Source organism: Lactuca virosa, chromosome 5 (assembly GCF_052849685.1).
Source record: "Lactuca virosa cultivar CGN04683 chromosome 5, Lactuca_virosa_CGN04683_v6, whole genome shotgun sequence".
Taxonomy (NCBI): domain Eukaryota; kingdom Viridiplantae; phylum Streptophyta; class Magnoliopsida; order Asterales; family Asteraceae; genus Lactuca; species Lactuca virosa.
In genome coordinates this window covers 108,269,206-108,293,993 of record NC_136430.1, presented here as the reverse complement: position 1 = coordinate 108,293,993, position 24,788 = coordinate 108,269,206, and the positions used below count along the sequence as shown (strand labels likewise).

The window sequence follows — 24,788 nt, the reverse complement described above, 5'->3', positions numbered from 1 at the left end:
AAAGGATTCTCTTCCAATTCCTGGTCTGTAATTCGTATCAATTTTGCCAGTTCCTAAGGTGTTTGCTTTGGTGAAAATATCATCACTTAGTTTTCTAGCAATTTTGATAGAATTCATATTCCATATCAATCTTTTGTTTTCAGATTCAAGAAAATTGGTTTGGTTTAAAGAATCAGTCAGTTTTTCATTTAAAGTTTTGTATTTTTCAGTTGATTCTTGAAAGTTTTGTTTCAACTGAAGGATTTCCTTTTCTAAAACATCTTTTGTTTCAGAGGAAATGACTGACTGATTTTTTTGTTCCAAATCTTTTTTCTGAATTAGGGTTTGATTTAATTGTTCCAAGACGTGATTATAATCTTCTGATTTTCTTTCAACATCTCTTTCCAATTTGTTCTTTATCCTTGTTGATTCTCCAAATTTGAGTTGCAAGGTTTGTAACTCAGATTTGCAGATATCGGAATTGATCATTGTGTCATGATATTTTTTGAGATCAGCTTCTAGACTTTTCTCAATCTTGGTTATATGGGACTCAAAAATTGATTTCGAAAGACCAAGTTCAGAGATCATAGACCATACCTATTCTATGACGTTTGGAGCTCTTGAAGGTCTATCAACACCAACTACGAAACAGAAGTTTGATTGTGTTGGTTCATTGTCAGCTTCGTCTTCAGAAGTTGGCCAGTATTCCACGTTTGGTTCATGGATTGCCATCAATGCTCTTTGTTTATCTTGATTTTCCTGTTTCTTTAATTCATCGGCTTTTTGAGCGTAGTATGCTGAGTCTTTGACTTTGGTTTTGTTTTTGGCTCGGCATTCTCTGGCATAGTGATTAGTTCCTTTGCAGTTGTGACAAATGATCACTTCTTCATCACTGTCATCCTTTTGACTTTTAATCGGAAGTCTTTCAGGAGCTTGAGTTTGGATTTGTTGGGAAGATTGGGAAGGGTTCTGTTGGAATCCAAAATTTTGGTTGTTTTGAAAGCCATTGTTTTGATTAGTGTAACTTGATTTTGGAATCCTCTGTTTTGGTTTTGAAAACTGTTGTTTTGGTTATTGTTATGATGACTTGAGTTGGGATTGTTTTGAAATCCCTGGTTTTGAAAACCTTGGTTTGAATTGTTTTGGAAGGAAGGTCTTTGAAAATTTTGTCCAAAATAAGGTCTTGGTTGAAAACCTGAGCTGTTTTGAACAGGTTGAGGTCTTGGTTGAAATCCAGAATTATTTTGTCCAAATGATGGTCGGTTTTGAAAATTTGGTTTAAAATTCGATTGACCGTGATTTGGAACAAATCTCTGGAGGTTTGTGTTTGCTACCAAAGCACACAGTTGTTGGTAGTCTGCTTCATCATTTAAATCAGATTAATCAAAAGAATTGTTCAAAAAGGGTTGGTTTTGAAAAGATGTCTGATTAAAATGATTGAAGTTTTGTTCATTAAAAGGTGTTTGGTTTTGAGAAGATGTGGAAACGAGAGCAAGTGGTCCTCCAAAAGCTGTAGTGGTTGGTGGGTCAATCGAGGATTCATACGATTGAAGTTCTCCATACAAATTGTATAGAGTTTCAGTATGAATGGCTGGATTTCCCTGAATGATGAGTTTAACCATCTTCCAGCTTTCGTAAAGATTGTTTAGAAACTTGAGATTTATCTCGTGTTGTGTCTTTTTGATGCCCAAATTGTTCATTTTTACCATGATAAAATTGAACCTATCATGAGCATCATGAATGGTTTCTGATGAAAGCATCTTGAAATTATCGAATTCATTTAAAACAGATGTTCTTTTGTTTCCAATAATTCTTTGATTTCCACAAAAACGATTTTTTAAATTCTCCCAGATTTGATTTGCAGTCAACAACATTATGTCATCCATTTGACTTAGAATACTGTGGGGAATTCCAGACACAAGTTCCTTTTTGGCTTGGAGTTGCAGCTTTTTTTTCGGTTTCAGCAAGAGTGGCTTGATTTGTAGCAAGAGTAGCCATATTTTCTGGAGTAACATATGTTCCTTCTACACAATTCCATACATTTTCATTTATGGAGTTGAGATGAAGATTCATACGGCCAACCCACGAATTATACTCTTCAGGAATAAGTATGGGTGCCCGTGAACCAGATCCCAAGCTGTTAGCAATAGAAACAGAGTTCATGTTGGAGTAATTAGCAGAAGACATAATAATTTTTTTTGTTTTTGAAAGGATTTTGAACAAGTGATATTAAAATGAAAATTTCAAAGAAACGCTAATGGAAGGTTTAAAAAAAACGCTAACCAAAGGTTTTCGACAAAAATTTCAAAGTAAATCACGCAAGCTCTGATACCAATTGTTAAAAATATACGATCTGATTACCACGAATAAAAGGCTCAGTTACCAGTTACTGGGTGACAGATATATATATTTAATGAGATTAGATGCGGAAAGATAAGAAGTGCGGAATAAATAAATACTGGAAAGCTATAAATGACTGAAAGCTATAAATGAAATAAATGACAGTATTTAAATGACATAAAGCTGTAATAAAATATATAAATATAGATATAGTAGGTGGGTTTTGAACTGGACTTGTGGAACGACTGGTCTATAAAGTACGTTTGTCAAATAAATGACTGAACGGCTTAGGGTTGGACTGGATCTTAATAGACTGTGTCTCTATTTGTTCAATGTTCAATCAGGTATAAGTAACATAAAATTTATTCAAAATTCTGTTACTCAATTGTTTATACAGTAAGACAAATACACTGGTTTTTATGTAATTGTATTTAAGGTATTTCTGGTTGTTTTGAAAGGTTGTTGTTGGTAAGGTAGGTATGTTGTCTTGGTTGATTTGGGTATGGGTATTGGTTGATTTGGGTGTTGGTATGGGTTGTTTTGGGTGTTGGTATTGGTTGTTTTGGGTGTTGGTATCGGTTGTTTTGGGTGTTGGTCTGTTGTTTTGAAAGTTGGTATTGGTTGTTTTGATGTGAGAGAGGTGTTTGGTGGTGATTGGTGTAGTAAACAAAGGTGGTATAGGCTTTGTTTGATGGGTTGAATGTGAGGAAGATGATGAATAGTGTTTGTGTTCTTGAGTTGTTCTTGAAGAAGAGGTTGTTCTTGAAGCTTGTTGGTCTTGGCTTTGGCTTTCTTCTTTTGGAGTGAAAGAGTTACAGAATATTACAATGAAAACTCTTTAAACACTCTCTAACACACACAATACACTCACATACATCCACACACACACATACTCACGTATGCTCTCTCTCTCTCTCTCTCTCTCTCTCTCTTTTTGGTGTATTTACCCACAACACTCCCACACTTTAGTGATTTTATTCACACTTTGGTGTTTTTCTCTACTCCTCTCTTCTTGCATGCATCTATATATATATGCACAAATACTCCAGGCAACTCTCATTTGTTTAAGGGAAAGTAAACATTGTTGAGGAGTGAAAGCTGGAAAGAAGTTGGAAGCATGCAAGTGGGTTTTCTTCTTTTGTGCTGTCTTTGCTATCTTTCCTCACAGCACATACACATATACACTATGCATGTGCACGTATATATATTCAAAAGTAATTTCTAGGTGGTATGTATGCTGGAAGTGATGATGAAGCTGTGAGTTTAGAAAGAAAGAAGAAACACATGTGATGGAGACTTTTGCTTTTGTGTTTTCTTGTTTCTTCCTTCATATGTATATATATACGATACATGTATATATATATATATGTATATATATATATATATATACATATACACACAATATACATATATATAATATATATTCGTGGGTATTTCTTGCATGGATGAGTTTTACGCGGGTGTGCGCGAGGGCCGCGGGTCGGTCGCGTGCATGGCTGCTTCTTGCGATCTGAATAGCTGAAGTAAAAATTCGATGTACGCGGGTATGGGCGCGGGTCGCGGGTATGGGTGCGGGCCGTGGGTAGGTCGCGTCTTGCGTTCTGAATAGCTGAAGTGAAAATCTCGATCTACGCGGGTATGGGCGCGGGCCGCGGGTCGGTCGCTGGACCTGATCAGTTTTGTGCGGTTTGTCATGCGGGCCGCAGGCTGGTCGTGGGACCTGAATGGTTTTGGTTCTGAATTTTGGATTTGATCCATGATATCCGCAGGTATGCGAGTCGAGTCGGGTTCGTGAATCATCTTGCTTTGGTTTGATTCGTTTTTGATCTTTGTATTCGGTTTTGCAAGTGGTTTGAGTTGCATGACTTGAGTCTTGAGATTCTTATCTTCATGCGGTTTGAGACTTGTCGAGTTGTGAATTTACGTCTTTGCGTTTTTGTCATTCACGTGTTTTCGTATATACCGTTTTGATTACGTATTGATACAACCTGAAATAACTGATAATATTTGTTAGATAACATCAAAACAGTTCGTCTTATTTCAGTGATGGTCACATACAAAAACATTTTCCAACAATAGTCTTATATGTCAAGAGGATAGTGGGAGTCTTAAAGATCCTAAAAAGAATTTCAAGAACTAATCAAGAATAAAACCTGGGGTTCTTCACTAGCACACGACTTGAGGTTTATAACCTATCGTGTTGACATATTCTGTGCCCATTCCAGTTAAAGTTGGCTTTGCATAGGAGTTCTGAAAGTTCTCAATTGGTTGCATAACAACTTGGAAGCAATGGCAGGCCCTGTACTGCCAGGTGGCAAGAAGTTAAGATTGCATAAGTTCAGTCCATATGAGTTTGGATTTGTCATTATCCTTGTATTGTGACTATGGTTTTGACGATTCACATGGATAAGAACACATACACCATAAAATCTAAGGGTCATAAGGTTTCTCTCCGATTCATGAAAATGATGGTGAGGAAACACTTCCACCAAGTAGATTTGAAGCAGATGGCAAAAGGTCTAAACAATTGAGACTATGATTACGGCATCCCTTTTCATAGTTCTGAAATTGTTTAGACACACATGCATGCTATCTAAGGAAAGGTGTATGATTTTGATAAAGTTTTATCAAAGCATCTCGTATCAGAAATCTGAACTTTGGTAAGAAAGTCAATAAAGTATTGATTTCTAGAAGTCCAGCTGATTTCTGAGTACATGTCAAAGCTAGTGGGAGCATAAGTGTTATGCTAATAATGATCATGTTAGTGGGAGCATGATAATTATTGTTAGTGTTGCAAGTTAGCAATGTTAATTATAGAAAACAAAAGTTTCAATTCGTGAGGCTGCGGGGATTGAAAAAGTTGTTTTGCTATAATTAAGGGAGAGGATATACTTCATTTCAGTTCTAAAGGCTTAGATTGAGACCTTAATCATCTTTAGTCAAGAATATATATATGAATTTCATGTTGGATTGGTTCAACTTAAGGAAATTCTATATATTGCGTTCTCAAAATTCGATTATGATTACGGCATCCCTCTTCATAGTCAAAATTTGAAAACATGGCAAATAAAAATATTGTAGCAAAAGACTGGTCTAGAATCATGTCTTTATGTGAGACACCATGAATCGTGTACCATTTGCTTTGGGTACAGGATCGATTGCATGTGCTATAATATTTGTCATTTCTAAATTTTTCCAAATGCCCGGAGGCATTAAGAAGGGAAAAGGTCTAGAATTGGATATGACTAAAATGATTAAGCAATTGTCGAGGACAATCTGAGGTTTACCAAAGATTGGTTGCTCAAGGACAGTTGGAAGTATAGTGCTAATTTTGGAAGGACCATATTGACATATTCTGAAAAGAGGCATCTCTTATTCAGAAGTGATAGTCAAAATGAGAATATGGAGTTGTCTCCATAGGTGGAAGCAATCTGTGTAAGATTAGAAAACTTAATGCAAGAAGCATGTCCAAAGCAATGCGCTTTAATATTGGAAGGACCATATTGACATAGTCTGAAAAGAGGCAACTCCTGTTCAGAAGCGGTAGTCAAAATGGGAATATTGAGTTGTCTTCATAGGTGGAAGCAATCTGTGTAAGGTTAAAGAAACTTAATGCAAGAAGCATGTTCAAAGCAATGCGCTTTGAGTTTGAGACTTAGTTTCCATGGAGTTGATCTCCATTGGAATACCTTATAATGACTGTTGACAAGTCTTTGTGACTTTGTACATATTCATTACAGGAGGGTCAGTGCATATAAGTTTAAAATCTAAACAGATTTCGATAAATGATAGGAATTTGAAATTCTCACATTTTTCGATAAGGATTTGGGAGTGTGAAATTAGAATCATTGAAATTATATTCAATTGGTTTATTTCACAAAGTAAGGATCATAGACAAACATAGAGTGCATACTTGGTGTATGGCAAAGCTATTGTTTAAGAAAAACATAGTGTACATGCTTGGAGCATGGGACAACTAGTGTTTTTAATTCAAGTATAAAGTTGATAAAACCGAAACAATGAATAATGACTAATCAGTATGATGATAAATAAAAGTGTTTATTTATATTCATAGGGTTTGATACCATATTTGATTCATTTATTCTTGTGTTTCACTTTGCATGTTTTGACTTCCAGAATAACTAAGTCGCTCTTCCTGAATGATTAAGTTATTCAAACCATCCACAGTCGGTTATATGTTGGAAGTAGATATGAATCAAGACTGTCATGGGTTGGTTTGTAGAGGTCCAAGTTGGTGGAAAAAGTGGTGCTACAACACTCATGAGTGCTCATAAGTTCTGAGTATTGGATTCAACCCGCGCTCATTTGAATCACTTCATGGATTTTATCACGAGTGATCATGAGACGATAATATCTTATATTCTTCAAACCTAGAGATATGAGTTGTTACTATGAGTTGGTTATACATTGATTGCACGAAAACACATTTGGTAACTCGATGTTATAAAACGTGCCTTTGTGTATGATTCAACAAGTAGTAGAACAAGCCATATGAGTCGAAGTTTATCCATTCCTTTTACCTTCGGGATAAAAGCGATATTTGTGGGCCCCTCGATGATTTTGCGATGACACATGTGAGTGCTTGGCCAAGCCAGGACTAATTTGATTTGTTCAATCAGTCAGTCATCATAAATCGGAAATCGGGAAACAACAAATGGACAGAGAGAATGATTATAATCCATGTCTCAGTCCATATGATATCTAGAATGGAGGAATATATGATCCCTTATCTAATGGACAAGTCATTGACAAGGTCAGAGTTCGACAGCGGCTTTAAGAGCTACGATTGCCAGTTAGGTTTTGAAGTCATACTCAATAATAGTTTTAGACTTATCCAAGTGGGAGACTGTTGGATTAATGTCTAAGTCCATAACTATATTTGGTATGTACTTGACCCGACCCGGCATGGTCCATTTGGGTTGCACTTCACCGGCACAATTTATATGGATAGTCTTTTGAGAATAGTATATTTATGATTTATATTAATATATTATAAGTTCTAATATATTAATATGGAATCATATTATTTATTTAGTATTGATCAAGAATTAATTTAGAATTAATTAAGTGATCAAAAAGAACTAATTAAATATGGACTCTTATATATATGGAATGGGCCAAGTTCATTTAGGTTGGGTTAAGCTTTCATGGATGGTCCATGGAGCTTTTAACCCATGGATCCTATGTAAATGAAAGGTCATGGGTATTAGGGTTTACATGGATGTAACCCTAATTCTCCATAATATATAAAGGGGTCCTTGGCTCACAAAATTGACACAAGTGTGTGAAAATAAGAGTGGGCCGATTTTAGTGTGCATACATATTCTCTCAAGTTCTTCCAAGGTGTTTTGGTGATTTGTGATTCCATTTGAGGCTTCCACACTATTGGGGCTAAGCTCTTAAAGCTTGAAGACATCAAGCTACATCAAAGGTATGTCATCTAACTAGAACTTTGTAGTATAGGTGCTTCATAATATGCTAGTTAGGATGAAACCTTGGAATAGTTAATATTTGCATGTATAATAGAGAAAACATAGATCCAAGGTTTATAGGGTTGCATGTACACCATAGGAGTGTTAGAATGCTCAAAACCGAACAATTGCCTATGCCTCCCGTCAGCTTAAGACACACGAAGTCAACTATACAACACACAATCTTGAGTTAGGAGCAGTGGTATTTGCTCTGAAGATCTAGAGACACTACCTGTATGGTACAAAGAGCACTATCTTCACAGACCACAAGAGCCTTCAACATATATTCGATCAGAAGGAACTCAACATGAGACAACGACGGTGGGTCGAGCTACTTAATGACTACGAATGCGAAATTCGTTATCACCCCGACAAGGCCAATGTAGTAGCTGACGCCCTGAGTCGGAAAGAATACTCTGGTCGGAGAGTCAAATCTCTGACTATAACTATCCATTCACAATTGTACACACAAATTAAAGAGGCTCAACTCGAAGCCTTGAAACCCGAAAACGTGGCGAGTGAATCCCTGAGAGGGATGGATAAGAATTTAGAAGTCAAGGGTGGCAGAGCCTTATATTTCATGGATCGGATCTGGACACCGAAACACGGTGGTTTCAGAGACTTGGTCATGACCGAGGCACATAACACACGTTATTCCGTCCACCCAGGTTCGGATAATATGTATCTGGATCTTAAGAAACTATACTGGTGGCCTAACATGAAAGCAGAGATTGCTACCTACGTGAGTAAATGCCTTACTTGCGCCAAGGTTAAGGTCGAATACCAGAAACCATCAGGTCTACTTCAACAACCGGAGGTACCGGAATGGAAGTGGGAGCGGATCACAATGGACTTCATAACCAAGTTGCCCAAGACAACGGGTGGACTTGATACCATTTGGGTCATCGTCGATAGATTGACCAAGTCCACACACTTCCTGCCCATCAAAGAAACTGACAAGATGGAGAAGCTCACAAGAACATACATTAGGGAGATCGTAGGACTGCATTGTGTTCCTATATCTATTATCTCCGATAGGGATAGTAGATTCACTTCGAGGTTCTGGCAGTCGCTACAAAGTTCCCTTGGAACGAGGCTGGACATGAGTACAGCCTACCATCCGCAAACTGACGGACAAAGTGAGAGGACTATTCAAACCTTGGAAGATATGTTGCGAGCCTGTGTGATCGACTTTGGGAAGGCATGGGATACTCATTTACCCCTTGTCGAGTTTTCCTACAACAACAGTTATCACACGAGCATAAAGGTTGCTCCATTTGAAGCCCTTTATGGCCATAAGTGCAGATCCCCTCTGTGCTGGGCTGAGGTGGGCGACACACAGTTAGCTAAAGGACGAGTTCCTGACAACACTCTCACAGGTCCAGAGATCATTCGGGAAACGACAGAGAAGATCGTTCAGATTCGTGAACGATTGAAAGCCTCTAGATACCGACAGAAAAGCTACGCTGACAAAAGAAGGAAACCCTAGGAATTCCAGGTGGGAGAATGAGTCCTTTTGAAAGTCTCACCCTCGAAGGGCTTGATACGCTTCGGAAAGCGTGGAAAGCTAAATCGAAGATACGTAGGGCCTTTCGAGATTCTCGCTAGAATCGGTCCTGTAGCTTACAAACTCAACTTACCCCGCGAACTCAGTAACGTACATTCTACTTTCCACGTCTCGAACTTGAAAAAGTGTCTGTCCGACGAGACTCTTGTAATCCCACTCGACGAGATCGAGATCAACGAGAGCCTCAACTTCGTGGAAGAACCTGTAGAGATCATGGACCGAGAGGTCAAGCAAACGAAGCAAAGTCATATCCCGATAGTGCAGGTTCGCTGGAACGCCAAGCGAGGACCTGAATTCACTTGGGAGCGCGAGGATCAAATGAAACTGAAATATCCTCATCTTTTTAATTAGTTATTTGTAACTACTTATTTGCTTAAACTCTAATTTCGGGACGAAATTCCCTCTAACGGGGGGATGATGTGACAACTCGAAATTTCTATCTTGTACAACCATTCATTTCAATCTAAGTCAGACTTATTTCTGCTAACTTTTAGCACTGTTTAGAGCCTGTTTGAGTGTTCTAAAGCCTAGTACCTTCAAGAGGTAAATATAGGAAGTATACTCTAGAGTTCAATGTGCAACATTTAAGTCTCAAAACTCCAAGAGTTTGGAGTTTACGGCCATAAAATGGAGTTTACGGCCGTAAACTCTAAGGTATAAATATGACACTTAGTCATTTCTAGTCATTTTTACCATTTTCAAGCCTAGAAGTCATTCTCTCTCAAGTATCATCCGATTTTTCATTAAGATCTTCAACTTTGTAAGTGTTTCTTTCCTTGATTAGTTGATATCCTTCAATATCTAGTGATTGTACATGATTTCATCCATGAAATCTCTTCATTTTGATAGATCTTCAAGTGTTCTTCATTTCACCAAGAACACCAAGAACACACACTAGTGTTCTTGGACCTTAAACACCCTTACAAGCTTCTATATTGTAAGTACTCTTGCCTTAGCTTGTTATATGCTTGAATCCCTTAGTTTACACCTAGAAAACATCAAGAAAACAAGATCAAAAGGTGTTTACGGCCAAGGCAATCTCCTTGGGCCGTAAACCCTAATTAAGGGTGCAAATGAGCCCTAATCCCTTCCAAAGCCTTAGGACCAAGTCTAGAATACTACCAAGAAGAGTATAGGACCTTAAACAACAAAAGAATCAAGAACACATGGTGTTTACGGCCAAGGCAATCACCTTGGGCCGTAAACCCTAAAAGGTGGTGCATTTGTGCCACTATTCTTTCCTAAGGCTTAGACTTGATCATAGAACACTTCATTATGACTTGTAAGACCTTATAACAAAAAATGGTACAAAATACCATGAGTTTACGACCGTAAACTTTTTAGGCCGTAAACTCATGGCTGTGAACTCCCTTGATCATGCCATCTTGGCCGTAAACTCCAAAGTGAGGCCATACACCCCTTATATGCAACCCCATGTGGTTTAACACTTCATAACAAGTGTTTCCTAGTCCCTAAGGTTGTTCCATTTCATGATTAGTTGTTACAAACACTAATTAGATGCATATATGTGTCATTATATGCTAAATAGGATCCGTATGTGCTCAAGTCTTCACTTGACACTTAGCATCCTTTACAGATCTTACATTCGCATCACTTACTACAGGTGAGTTCATACCCCTAAATCTATCTTTTAAATGATTTTAAATGCTTTTATGGGGGGGGGGGGAATACAAGTAGAAAACATGTTAGTTATATAATCAATCACATGTGATTTATAACTATGTTTCAAACAAAGGATTTCATACACTTCAAACTGTGTTTCAAACAAAGGATTTCTTATACTTTCAAACTGTTTTATCAATCAAACTGCTTTTAAATCGTTTTATAAATTGACATCAAGTCATCAATATTTATTATTAAATTCTTCAAATGTTTTACAAAACTTCTTTTTAAACTTATATATTGTCAAATGCATGTCTATATAGGTATAGTTATATAAGTAATGTTTAAAGGACTTAGGACTGATAACTCGCTTTATTTCCTTTTCCTTGTTTGAATGTGGCCTGAGAGTATCGGTTATTTGTCCGAATGTCGTTTAAATATCAGTTATATATTATGTATACATATGTAGATATAAAAATACTATTAATCAGTTCAGTACCTTTGGGTAGCAAAGGCATACCTCCATTCATTCAAACTACAGAAATTACTAGTAAATATAATAGGTACAGTTTAGGAGAATACTATCATATACAAATACTATAACATAGAATACTATAACAGAGAATACTATAACAGAGAATACTATACATAGAATACTATTACTATAACAAGTATACTATAACAAGATTCAGAGATAACATAATGTGAGATACTACTTCATGACACATCGACCATTTCGTTATGTCATGTTTTGTAACCAGAATCTCCTGGAGGGAGAGCGTGAGTTTGCGTATAGATCTATACTGGATTGACTATCCTACACCTTGCTGTTCGCTACAGTGGGACTTGCAAGTCTACGGGTGCCAAATGTCATTTCTTCCGACGTCTTTCATCGTCGTGTTATAGTAGGTTTAGTATGGTAACAACCTCATCACATTTTACCTTATATAAGCCTTTTTGGTTTAAGGTAGTTATTACTTCAGTAGTTAATACAAATAATACTGCAGTACACATACATTTTCCCATTATATTCAAATTGTGATCTTCTCACATAAAGGGTAATATAAAACTATATTATGGTAATGATAGTCATATTTGGGAAAAGCTTCCACTTTTACAAAGAAACAAACATACAAAACAGTCGGGTCTTGGTAGAAGACTACTTTTTATACTAGTAGAAAATATAGGATTTTCTAGGAGTTTTTCAAACATATACAAACATTTACAAACATTTTCATCAAACTTATACAAACATTGACACTAAATACTTATGAACTCACCAGCTTAAATGCTGATCAACTCTTTCAAAATAACTTGTATTCTCAGGTCATCAGTAGACAAGTACAGTCGACCAGGTTTTGAGAAGACGGATCATGTTCAAGACTCGTCTTTTATTTTGATTCATTTTTGGTGTCTTATTACTATGAAAGAACACACATGTATTAAACTATACTATTAATGCAATGGATGATGTTGTTGCTTATTTACTACTTTGCATTGTTATGATACTGTACATGACGTCCTCCGCCCCAGAACGTTTCCGTCGTTCCTGGTTTTGGGGTGTGACAATATATGAATAACAAATTAACTGTAACAAAAATCTGATAAATGTTTTATTCATATATGGATATAAAATATGACGACAACTAATACACATTTTATTCATATATAAATATAATATATGACGAAAGATGATGTAAAAAATATATTTTAAGTAAGAAAACTTTACTACATGTCATATTCATATATGAACGACACTTAAACTATTAAAAAAGAAAAATTAAACATACGTTTTATTCATAAGTGAATAACGAATGTACTGTAATAAAAATCTATCAGATTTTTATTCACTTATGAATAACGAGAGCTGAAACTCTAAAAAAAACAAATTTTTTATTTTATCTTAAAACTATATCAATATGGATGTCTATTTATAGAGAATAAAAAATTATGACTTTTGATATATTTAAAATAATTTTTCGATAAAAATGGCTTTCTAAAAAAAGTATGTTTTTGTGTATATTAAGGTAATGATTAACATAGTTTAAGGAAACATGTTTGGTTGGAAAACACATGTTTATCCGTTATCCATTTCCGTCGGTACGCCTAAGTGTTTTGCGGCAAAATAAATGTGTGGCTGAGAATGATTCCCCTATTCTCAACATTTTTTTTTCTCAATTGAACCCTCTCTCTCTCTCTCTCTCTCTATATATATATATATATATATATATATATATATATATATATATATATATATAAATAGATCTTTTTTCAAAAAAACAATTTAAGGTCAAATGACTATTCTATAACTATTAAGAATCATCAAACATAGAAACATATTCTTTATTTATATATTAAGTTGTCAACTGGTAAGTAACCTCGTTTAAAAAAGGGAAAATGACAATTTAGACCTACAAACTTTTGAGTTTTGTTTTAAAAGGCACATTATGTTTTCTTTTTGTACTTTAAAGGATTAAAGTCCAATTTTACTGGTTAAATTGATCACTTTACTTAGAACAACCGGTTTCATTACCCTGTAGAAAGTTATAATGACACCTAAGCACTGATTTAGTACGGGGATCCTTACATAGATTACATTTATAAGAACATGACCAACGTGGCTTACATATCTTAAATATGTGGCGTTTCAATTCATATTAACCTCGATGTGGAGCAAACCCACATACTCACCGACTAATTCAAAATCTAAATACACATATACAAACCCAACATCTTGTTCGACCATTGGTTGTAACGTTCCTCTTTCATACAATCCGTTGTTGCTACCATCCATCGACACAATCTACCGCTCCTTCTATGGTATATTCGATCCAACACCTACAAACATACAAATCGACTTTACGATGAATGTGATGCCGACACCAGTAGGTTAGAGCGATGCAGTGATTTCATCAGACATGGAGGTCGCCGGAGAGCTTAGATTCAGAACCGACGCGCCAGTTCATCACCTATAACACCTTATACATACATCTTCATCGCCAGTTTCAAGGAGAACACACCCATTTTGGGCTTCACTAATATCTAGTTTCCATGGAAGTTTTACTTGAACAAATATGTGTTTGTATGGGATCAGTGATAGATGCAATTAGTATGTATTTCTTATAGTTCTCTGTTTTTTTATTGGAATTCATACGCAATGTATTTGTGTGTTAACGTTTTTCTTCCAATCGTCACTGTAGAAACTCAAAATTAAAAAATCAAACAAGGGAAAAAATCCAAACTGAGGCTCTAATGGCAGTAAAATCGGGTATATATTTGTATGGGTTACTAGGTGTGTGTTTGTGTGGTATCTGATAGCAACAAAAACCACTCGTTGATTCACAACCTCCAAAAATCACAACACTACTACCCCTTCTTTGGGAAACCATAAATCGATGGGTTTTTGTGGATCATCTTCATCTTCAACTTCAAGAGATCTGGGTTTTGATGAACAAACATAAGGTCTTGAAAGCTTCGATTTGTAGAAATCTTGACCAGAACTTGTGAACCCAAAACACCCTAAAGCCCTGTATATGTGTGTGTGTGTGAAAAATGAGTTCTTGAGTTTCAGACAAGGATCAGTGGTGGAAGGAGAATATTGGCGTTATTGAAGAAGAAAAAGAGAAAATGTTTATCTATTAATGACAAGGCAAGGGGTAACCGAGTTACCCCTTCGTTTTTGTTAAAATGACTTTTTAACTCAAAAAATTCGAGTTTGTGCCTCTAGGGAAAAAACATCAGTGATTTTTTTTAAACAAATGGAAAAAATTATAGAGCTAAATTAACATTAATCCTTTAAAAATAAACGAAATAAACCTAGGGGGTGTTTACCAAAACATCTTATTAGCGGTTCCACACCGCTATAAGCTAAAAAAGTCTTTGGATAAAAATAACTTATAATGGTGGCAAACAGCTAATGAGTCATTTTTTCATAAATTAACTTCTCTAACTTATTAGCTTATAAGGTTATGTTTGGCAGACTAGCTGAAAAGCTAGCTGACAAAAAATAACATTTGGTGAAAACTACCTAACAAGCTAACTGAAAGATATAAAATGATATAAAAAGACATTTAGAATAATATATTTTTTATAATTAATTAAGAGTATATTTGGGAAATCTTAAAAAAAGCTCCTGAAAAGCTATTCAAAGTAGTTTTTTTTTTAAAGTTAGCTTATAAACTAACTTATCAGCTATTTTTTGACTTACCAAACATGACAATTTAAAAAAGGCTAATAAAATAAGCTAGTTTATCAGCTACCTGAGACACGCCAAACAAGTCTAAAACAATAAATAAACTATAAGCCAACTATAAGCCAATAAGTTTATTTTTATTTATTTATTTATTTTCTCAAGACAAAACTGCACAAATGGTCCCTGTGGTTAGCTGAAAATTGCCACTTTGGTCCAAAAATGTTTGGACTAGCACCAGAGGTCCAAACTTTTCATTTTGTTGCGAGTTTGGTCCAATTTGCTTTGGACTTTTTTATAATGACGATTTTTCCCTTACTTTTTGCTTTTTTAGTTTTTATTTATTTATTTAAATATATTTTACAATTTTCATAATTAAAAATAAAACAAAAAAGAAACTACTACCCCAATCCCCACCCCACCCCTCCCCCTCTCTCTCATACCACTACCGGTTATGCTATCACCACCACCGTCCGCCATCAAAACCACTGCTACCATCGCCGTTGGTCACTGATAACCGCTACTGCCATCGATCACCACCAACACCACAACAACATAAATTGAAACTCAAGAACTACTATCATTATCTGATGAATACAAACATATTTTTCCTGATCTGGAAAATAAAACATTACATTTTTAATCTACAACCTCAAAATCAAGAACAACTAGAGATTTAAACCCATAAGAACAATCAGATAGAGTGTGGAATGCATAAGATAATTATAGGTGGATCTGCACCTGATCTTCTTCGCATCTATGGATCTCTCTGTCTCTCTGTCTCTCTCTGATCTTCTTCCTCAAAAAACCCTTGTTTCAACGGAGTTGTACCTCTTCGCAAAACCCCTAGAGATGTCATCATCGTCACAACAAAGCTAGCGTCTCCGACGATTTGCTGAAAACTTAATCGCTGGCGGCATTGGGGTCGGCAGTGGTCAAGATGGACAAATCTTCGACGATAGAGGTGGCTTTACGTTTGCAAATCTTCGGCCGCAGTGGAGATGAACCCTCTGATCTAAAAATCGTTTAGTCAAAACCCCAGGTCACTGCCCTTCTCATTTCCGTTTTTAGCTTCAAGCTATGGAGACATTCATCACCGCCACTATCTTCATCTTCGTCGAGGTTTTCAGGCAGGTGGCATTCATCACCGGAGACCTCCCTATGCAACCGCCACCCATCATCTTCTCCGTTTCCCAGATCTGTTCACCAAACTTCAACGACATAGGGAGAGAGAGATAAGGGGAGTCCTTCGTCTTCTCGAATTTCTAGCTCCGATCTACTTCTGTCTCTCTTCCTCTCTAAATGTATCTCTTCATCTCCTTTCTATCGGCTTCAAGTGGTGGTGGTGATGCTACCGGCGGTGGCTTTTGGTGATGGTGGTTATGCTTTGATCGACGATGGCTTCAAGTGGGTGTTTACAGAAACAAAAAGGCATATGGGGTGTTTATATTTTTCTTTATTATTTATTTTTATATATAAACTTAATAAAGAAACTGAAAAAAAAACAGCAAGGGCAAATCTGCCATTTTATATATTTTCAAAATACTTTGGACCAAACTTGCAACAAAATAAAAAGTTTGGACCTCTGGTGCTAGTCCAAACATTTTTGAACCAAGTGACAATTTTCAGCTAACCATGTTTCTCAAACACCACTAAATCTAACTAAAGAAAACAAACTACCCATCCACTCACGCACCCACCTAGTTTTAGCGAAGTGCCCCCAAACTTTAAGATAGCCATTAGACTCCTCGAACTCTCCGAGAAAGAACGATAACTCCAAATGATGGGCTCATTCCGGAAACAATCGCAGCTCTCAAGAACTGTATCTTTCTAATCTATCTCTATACCCCTTAAGCCTTAAACCCTTCATATCCCTTGAATTTTTCTTTATTATAATCTTGTTTTTGCTCTTTTTGGTTCACTAGAAGCACTCACTGCTTTCTTGTGGATTGTTTTTGGCTACAGAAACAAGATAGGGGATGGTTGGGCCGGAGCTTTCAGCCGGAAAACTTCCTTCCGGGACTTGTAATCGGTTTCATTTTTGGTATGTTGTTGGATTTATCAAAACCGATCAAAAGGACTTCTAATACAATGAGAAAGGGCAGTGGATTTTCATCAAATTCAAGCAATCCTGATGAAAATCTCAAAATGGTTTGTCTTTTCCCATCCCCATGTTTCATTATGGCCCTTTTACGACTCTCGTAATAGCAAAATTTCATCCTTTTATGCTAAACATAGTTGTTTGTCCATTTTTTTGTTATAACCCCTTGATAATTGCTAATAATAACTTATTCCCATGATTTAGTTTTAATATCGGAGGTTTCTTGATCAACATGTTGCTTTAGACTAGTGATATACTTAACTATTGTAAATCTCTGAATTTTTTTAGGAAGAGGGAATACGTTTTATCTTCAGAGCCTTTGTATTTTGAGTGATAATTTAAGCATTTCCAAACTAACTTGCTATAAAGTGCTTGCTGATGTTAAGTTTTTTAATGGTGAAAACATTTGGTGTGCCTTGATTCAAGCTTTACTCTGTTTTTTTTTTTTTTTTTTTTTTTTTTTTTTTTTTTTTTTTTTTTTTTTAGGTTCTTGTTGTTAGACAAGATTTGAAGATGGGACAAGGAAAAATTGCTTCTCAATGTGCTCGTAAGAGATCTCTTAATAATTTAATTGTCTCACAATTTTCTTTTATCAATTGCTTGATTAATTGCTTCTTTTTTGGAAATTGCAGATGCTGCCACTGGTTTATATTCTAAACTAATGCAGAGGTTTGCCTTTGATCCTATTTATAACTTTAAGTGGTGAAATCTAGTATACATTATTACATTATTGTTTATGGTCTCTATTACATGTTTTATATACATACTTTATTGAGATTGAAATCTATCTGGTTCTTTAAGACATCAATTTTTGGATGTGGGGACTAAATAAACTACACGTCTTACATATCTGTCTAATTAAAATGCTTTTTTTTTTGCTAATTTTAGTCATCGGAATCTTTTGCATCGATGGGAGTCAAGTGGGCAGGCAAAAATAGTCGTCACATGTAAAAATCAACAAGAAATGTAAGCAGGTGACTTTTTTAAACTTTTACACATTATTTTCAGAACAATTTCCACCTTGGCTATGCATTAAAAAAAAATAATAATAATAATTATTATTATTATTATTGATATTTTTATAATTATTAGGAATAAGCTGCAGGAAATAGCCGAGGGAACCGGCCTTCCAACTTATGTTGTAGCTGATGCAGGACGCACACAGGTATGATTTTGACTATTTTTGGTCAAATATGTCTACCTTAAGTCCCAAATTCACACAAATGTATTTTGTTTTTGAAGATATATATGCTTTTATTGAATATTAATCTATATAATTCAAAGATATGTCCTTGTTTTTTCTTTTAAATTTAACTAAATGGATGACATTTTTGCATCTACTCTTTTGACTGTTGAAAGTCAAAATGGACCTTCGTAGTACATGGAGGGAGTATTTTTTTATGACATATTTGTATGTATTTATAGGGCAAACTAGCACGTAGAAATCATACATTATAATTTTTGGAATCCAAGAAACTCTGATTATTTATATTTATGGAATCATTTTGAGTCTTTTTTTTTTTTTTTTGGCTTTACACAGGTTTTGGCAGGGTCAAAAACGGTTCTTGCCATTGGTCCTGGTATGCTATATATATTAATGTTAACTACTTTAAAAGGTTAAATGTTATTTTTCGTTTTTTCTTTTTCCAAATTATTTACCAAAGTATTTTTTTTTAAACAAAGTATGCAACCACGTTTTATTGTAACTGGTTGCCTAATGACATGACACTGGTTATATGCTTATTTATGCAACAATGTTTCACCTTTTTACCAAATTTCTTTGCAATGGACACGAATTATGCAACTATGTTTTAACTTGTTAAACACGTTACATCTAAAATGTTGCATAATTGAAATGTGGTTGGTGTAAAAATAACATTGTTGGATAAATTTAGAAAACATGTAAAACGTTGTTGCATAAACTGATAAACAAACATTAAATCCTGCCATGACACTTATTTATGCAATGAAGTTGCATTTTTTGCAATGTATGCAACAAAGTGGATCTCATACAAATTTATGCATTCATGTTTCAAATGGTTACTGATTTATGCATTGTTTTACCAAAATGGTTGCATTAATTGGTAAAGAAAATGCAATTTTTTTTTTTAATATAAATAAGTGATTAGCCCTTTTGGCTAATTCTTGATCTTGATTATGCAGGGTACAATTCTATTGTTGATTCAGTAACAGGGAAGCAGCGTCTCCTTTGATGTCAAAGATCATGTTGCTGTTCATAATTCAATTGTTTTGTAGCATTTTTCAACTATTTGGGTTTAAAGGATTCATTAATGTTTATAGAGCCTTATCACATGGTGTTCAAAGATGCTATTTATGAATAAGAAGAGCTTGTTAGTCAAATCCCTAAATGTAGCTTTTTTATGCCCTAGATTTTATTTATGAAGCTAAATAGTAGCTTCTATGATGTGGGTATGTCTTTTACTTCTTTGAGGTTCGTTTTGTTTTGTTTTAGTTTTATTTCTCCTCTTTCTCGTTTTTTTATTGGTCTTAGTTTCTTGACCCTTTTATGGTCGCTTTGTCTTTCATTTTCATTTTCTTTTGTTTGTGCTTATAGAAATTGGTAAAATTACATACAATAGCAACTATATGTTAATGAGACGACGAAAATGAAATTTTGAAAAGTGGGGACCTGTGGGACCTTATCTTACCTTTGCAGTTCGTAATGTTTATTTCATGGACCTTATGGTCATTTTATCAAGGCCGAATAAGATGATGTTATTTCAAAATATATTTTTTAAATATATGGTTATTTTTGTGAATAACTATTTATATTAAATATATTTAATTTGGTTCAGCGAAGTCGCATGGTGATGAAGTGAATATATGAAATTGAAAATCTGGTGGAATCAAAACCAAAAATATGAAAGCCTGGTGGTGGTTTTGATTATTTTATTTATTTACCTTTGAATTTGTTCTTTTACCTCTACATCATGATTGTAAAAAGCAAAAAACAAAATCCAGTGAAAATCGAAACCAAAAAAAAAAAAAAAAAGATATTTAGCGGTTTTGAAGGCAAAACTTAGATCTAATGCAATGAAGAAATCAAAAAATAATTGGTATTGAAGATTAAGGTCCGGGTTCATTTTAGTGACATATCTAGATAATTATATAATTATATTTGATGTGTATTGATTTCTACTGAAGTATGGTGTTCTAGTTTGAGTTCCGTTTAATAATATGGATTTGTTTTTTTACCTTTCGTTGTATTCATCACTTTATTTTCTGCATTTGATATGGGTTAGTTATTGGTGTTAAATCACCATGGTGGTGGTGGTGGTTGATGTTCGTGAAATAAGAACATAGTTTGAATGTTATTCAAATTTATCAAAATAGTAAAAAAGTATGAATACAGTTAAAAATATTTAGGGTACGTTTAGTTGCGGAAAAATTTTCTAAAAAAATGAAAATTTTGAAAATGCGTTTAGTTCGTCCATATTTTTTTAATTCAAATTTTTTTCTAAAATATAAACACATACTGAGTCCCACCCCATCCATCTCTACCTATCCCAACCTTAACAACCCCCCCCCCCCCCCCCCACACACACACCCACCCACCCACAAACACACGCACACACACACACCCATCTCCACCCCCACAAACACACACATACAAACCCATACCTACCCCCACCCCCACAAACATACATACACACACAACCCTACCCCTACAAACACACACACACACACACAAACATACACTCGCGCACCCACCTACCCAACACCACTACCATAATTATCGACCTACTATCACCACCACCACCAACGTCGCCGCCTGATAGATTTACTTTAAATTTGCAAGGTGCAGGAGAATTTTCGAGTGTGCGGAGATCGATGATCGGGCGTTTGCGGAAGCTATGAGTGATTTGGAGAAGGCAAATTGGGCTCAAATTGAAGACATCTTGAGGAAAAATGGGCTACAAAACTGATCGGGCTCAAACTGGGCCAATGATTAAGCTGTGGAGGCCCAAGACAAGAAGAAGCCAAAAACTCAACACTCTCACGCGGCCCGCGTGGATTACTGCAGGGGCATTTTCGGGATTTTGTTTGGAGCTTTATATTGGAAAGGTTGGTGTGCCACTTTAGCCTTATCTTGGACATCCGATTTTGGAGCATTTTCTCTAGATTTTGGAAGACTTTTGAAGGCCAAGAACACCCGAAGAACATCATCTTTTCACCTCTTGATTCTTGTTAACTGTTTGGTACAATTTTCTCTAACTTTGTTTCTTTGAGTTTAGCCATGCTTGGCTAAACAAAATATTGGTTGACTTTGGTGAAATCTTTTGACTAGTTGTTGAATGTTGAAGAATCCATAAACTTGTTCTTGAATCTTTATGGAATGTTTTGTGTTTTAACATATTATCACTACTTATATGTTTTTATTCATGAGTTTAAATGTGTTTGTGGTGATTAGTTGGCTAATTTCTTGATTAAGTAAAAGATCCTCAAATTAGCAAGCAACATATGATTTTTGTGTTAGTTTTGCTTCACACAATCATAAAAACTTTCCTCCAACATGGTAGTGAAAGCATTTGACTCCTTTTGGATTTGATGACTTTTTAGTTCTTAATGCTAGTTGACTTTCACTAATTACATGCTTAATGGAAATTATGACTTTGACTAAGGAAATTGTTATGAGTTTCTCTAACAAATTTTAACAACTAAGAAAAGTCTAGGTAATCTCAAGCTTCTTGGATTACTATAGCCAAATTAAAGGTTTAAAACAAGTATTGCACCATTGGATTCTAATGATATGTTCATCAAAAAGTCAAAATGAGGAAACCTTAAGTTAACCATCTTTCTCTTATTGATTTTACGTCAAACTCTTGTTTTTGTTGAAATTGTCTATTTAAATCTTAGTTTAATCCTAATTTATTTCAAGTATTTCAAAAGACCACCCCCCCTTCCATTTTTAATTTATTGTTATTTTTACAAGTATTTTTACAAAGAGATTTTCATAGAGTTATAAAATTGAACCAATCTCCATGGATATGATCCCTTTACCGCTATACACTATTCTAGTGTGCAAGATTTAGGGTTATTAATTTTGTTGGCCTCAACAACCACCACCACTGCCACAATTGTCGCCGTTACCATCACCTCCTATCATCACCACCACCACCACCACCACCGCCAACCCGCTACCGCCGCCGCCCCCACCCATATCCTACCACCGCTACTATTTTCTAAAAATGAAAACCGATAGAAAAATACACATCTAAACACGTTTTCTAATTTTCTAAAACTGAAAATGAAAAATGAAAAAGCTTTAACTAAACGTGTTTTCTAAATTTTCCAATGAAAAATGAAAACGGAAAACGAAAACTAAAAACAGAAAATGGAAACTATTTTTCCATAACTAAACGCAACCTTAAATTTGACTGAAAATCCATATGGACATCATGTCGGCACCACATGGGTAGATCTCTTGTGTTAACCAAAATACCAACCGGACAAACACGTTTATCATTTCCCATTTGAGAAAAAAAGACCTTTTTAGCATAATTTTTGACAGCTTAAGGACTTAGATTATAAAAAAAATGATGACAAGCATATTAAGGAAAAACCCAATAGTTGGTTAGGTCACAATGAAATTAACTATATATATATATATATATATATATATATATATATATATACACACACACACACACACTAGTAAGCTACTCGCGCGATGCGGCGGCAGAAAATAATTTCATAACGATGATTTATTTCCTTTTGACGGGCTATTTTGCATTAAAAATAAAATTTTGTTGTTATTTTGGTTAAAAAGATAAAATGTATTGATTTTGAGTTTAATATAAACGTACATTGGTATTTGTTTAGAGTGGCAAATATATCAAGAAAAATCAACAAATGTGTATCATCTGAACCAATTAGGTTGGTAGCCAACATGTTTGGTTGACAGTACTATACCCAATTAATTAATAATAGTACAATAATGGTACATGGTTTACTGTATTACCGTACCAACCAATTCATTTTTTTTATATATAAAAGATTGCATATCTTAACTTTAAATGTATTTGAGGGTTAAGAGTTTCAATAGTTTTGATATTAACATTTGCCGTCGAGTAATGTTTAAAGTTTAAAATCATATTACATATCACCTTGACTCCATTGTTAAGTTTAAACTCATGGAACAAAATCATAAAATCTTTTTGGATCGAATTTCCAATCCAACCATTCATAAAACTCTTATTTACAAAACTCACATGTATATTTTAAGTGCACAATTACATATAAATCTTAATTCACAAAACACTCATACATGTTAGTATCTACCATTACCAACATGTACCAACTGAACTAGTAACCAATTAAGTTGGTATAACTATGCTTGGTACGGTAGCAAGTAATTAAAATGACATACCAATTATAATTGATACTCTACACGATTCTTAAAAAAGCATACCCGATAATGTATCAATTCCACCTATATATTTGTTGTTAAAAATAAAATTATATTAATATTTTTGATAAAAATAAAAGCAGGTTGGTGGGTTATAAAACAAATATGTTTTTTTTAAGTTAAAAATAAAAAAGGTTGATGGTTTAGTTAAACATAATGCTGTCGTAATTTTGTATGTTATGTAGATATAAGATTACTTTGACTTTATTTTGATAGTCTTTATCTTTTAAATTAATTATTAAATAAGCATATTTTTGTTTATACATATGGTGCCGACTGTTCTTGCTATGATGATAGCTCCTCCTCTCGATCGACTAATGAAGTATCTCAAACAGCAGAAATTGGTATGGAAGTGGGATTTCAGGTCAACAAGAACGACGAGCTTCTTGCAAAAGTGGTTGGAGAAATCGGTGACAAAACAGGTTTCCAATGAATTGTCTCTCTCTAAACGTACGAGGTATTGGGGAGGACGTCAAAGTCCAGTGGGTTAGGAGACTTCAAATAAAACACAAAATCAATTTCTTAGGCTCCAAGAAACTCAGCTAGCAGATGCTTCACGAGTGGATGCAAATGGATGTTGGGAGTCCTTAGAGATAGACTTTGACGGGGTGGATTCAAGTGGAAGGTCTGGGAGTATAATTTCCATATGGAACACAAACTATTTCACTAAGTCCAAGTCTATCAAATCAAAATCCTATCTAATTGTGGTTGGGAAATGGAAAGGACTACCAGGTAACACCATTTTTGCCAATATCTATGGTCCACAGTCGTTAGTAGAAAAAAAGACTCTTTGGAAAGAACTTTTGTCAATCCAACAAACATATGTCGGGAGATGGATTTACTTTGGCGATTTTAATGTCGTAAGGCGTAAGGAGGAGAGATACAACTCCGTTTTCTGTCCTTCAAGTGCCCGGTCTTTTAACAGATTTATCCATAGTGCTGGACTAATGGATTTTAGTATGTGTGGTGAAAAATATACCCACATGACTCGGGTCGGTGCCAAACTAAGTAAACTGGACAGATTTCTTGTATGCTCCTCCTTTCTATCTGACTTCCCCACTGCAACT

At 35.1% G+C, this 24,788-nt stretch overlaps 1 protein-coding gene across 1 annotated transcript; it reads left to right on the top strand.

Annotated features, from left to right (window-relative positions):
• The first annotated feature begins 16,891 nt into the window (after positions 1-16,891).
• Positions 16,892-19,652, top strand: LOC145112871 (Peptidyl-tRNA hydrolase II (PTH2) family protein). Its single transcript, XM_079048989.1, has 8 exons — positions 16,892-17,012; positions 17,156-17,341; positions 17,778-17,838; positions 17,924-17,960; positions 18,180-18,257; positions 18,384-18,456; positions 18,832-18,871; positions 19,455-19,652. Exons 1-8 carry the CDS (start codon positions 16,971-16,973, stop codon positions 19,502-19,504), a joined length of 567 nt encoding a protein of 188 aa, XP_078905115.1. The 5' UTR covers positions 16,892-16,970; the 3' UTR covers positions 19,505-19,652.
• The last annotated feature ends 5,136 nt before the right edge of the window (positions 19,653-24,788 follow it).

Coding starts and splice junctions, on each gene's coding strand:
- LOC145112871 (XM_079048989.1), top strand. CDS start 16,971: ATGATGGGCTCATTCCGGAAACAATCGCAGCTCTCAAGAACT. Junction 17,342..17,777: donor CTGATGAAAATCTCAAAATG/GTTTGTCTTTTC, acceptor TTTTTTTTTTAG/GTTCTTGTTGTTAGACAAGA. Junction 17,961..18,179: donor TATTCTAAACTAATGCAGAG/GTTTGCCTTTGA, acceptor TGCTAATTTTAG/TCATCGGAATCTTTTGCATC.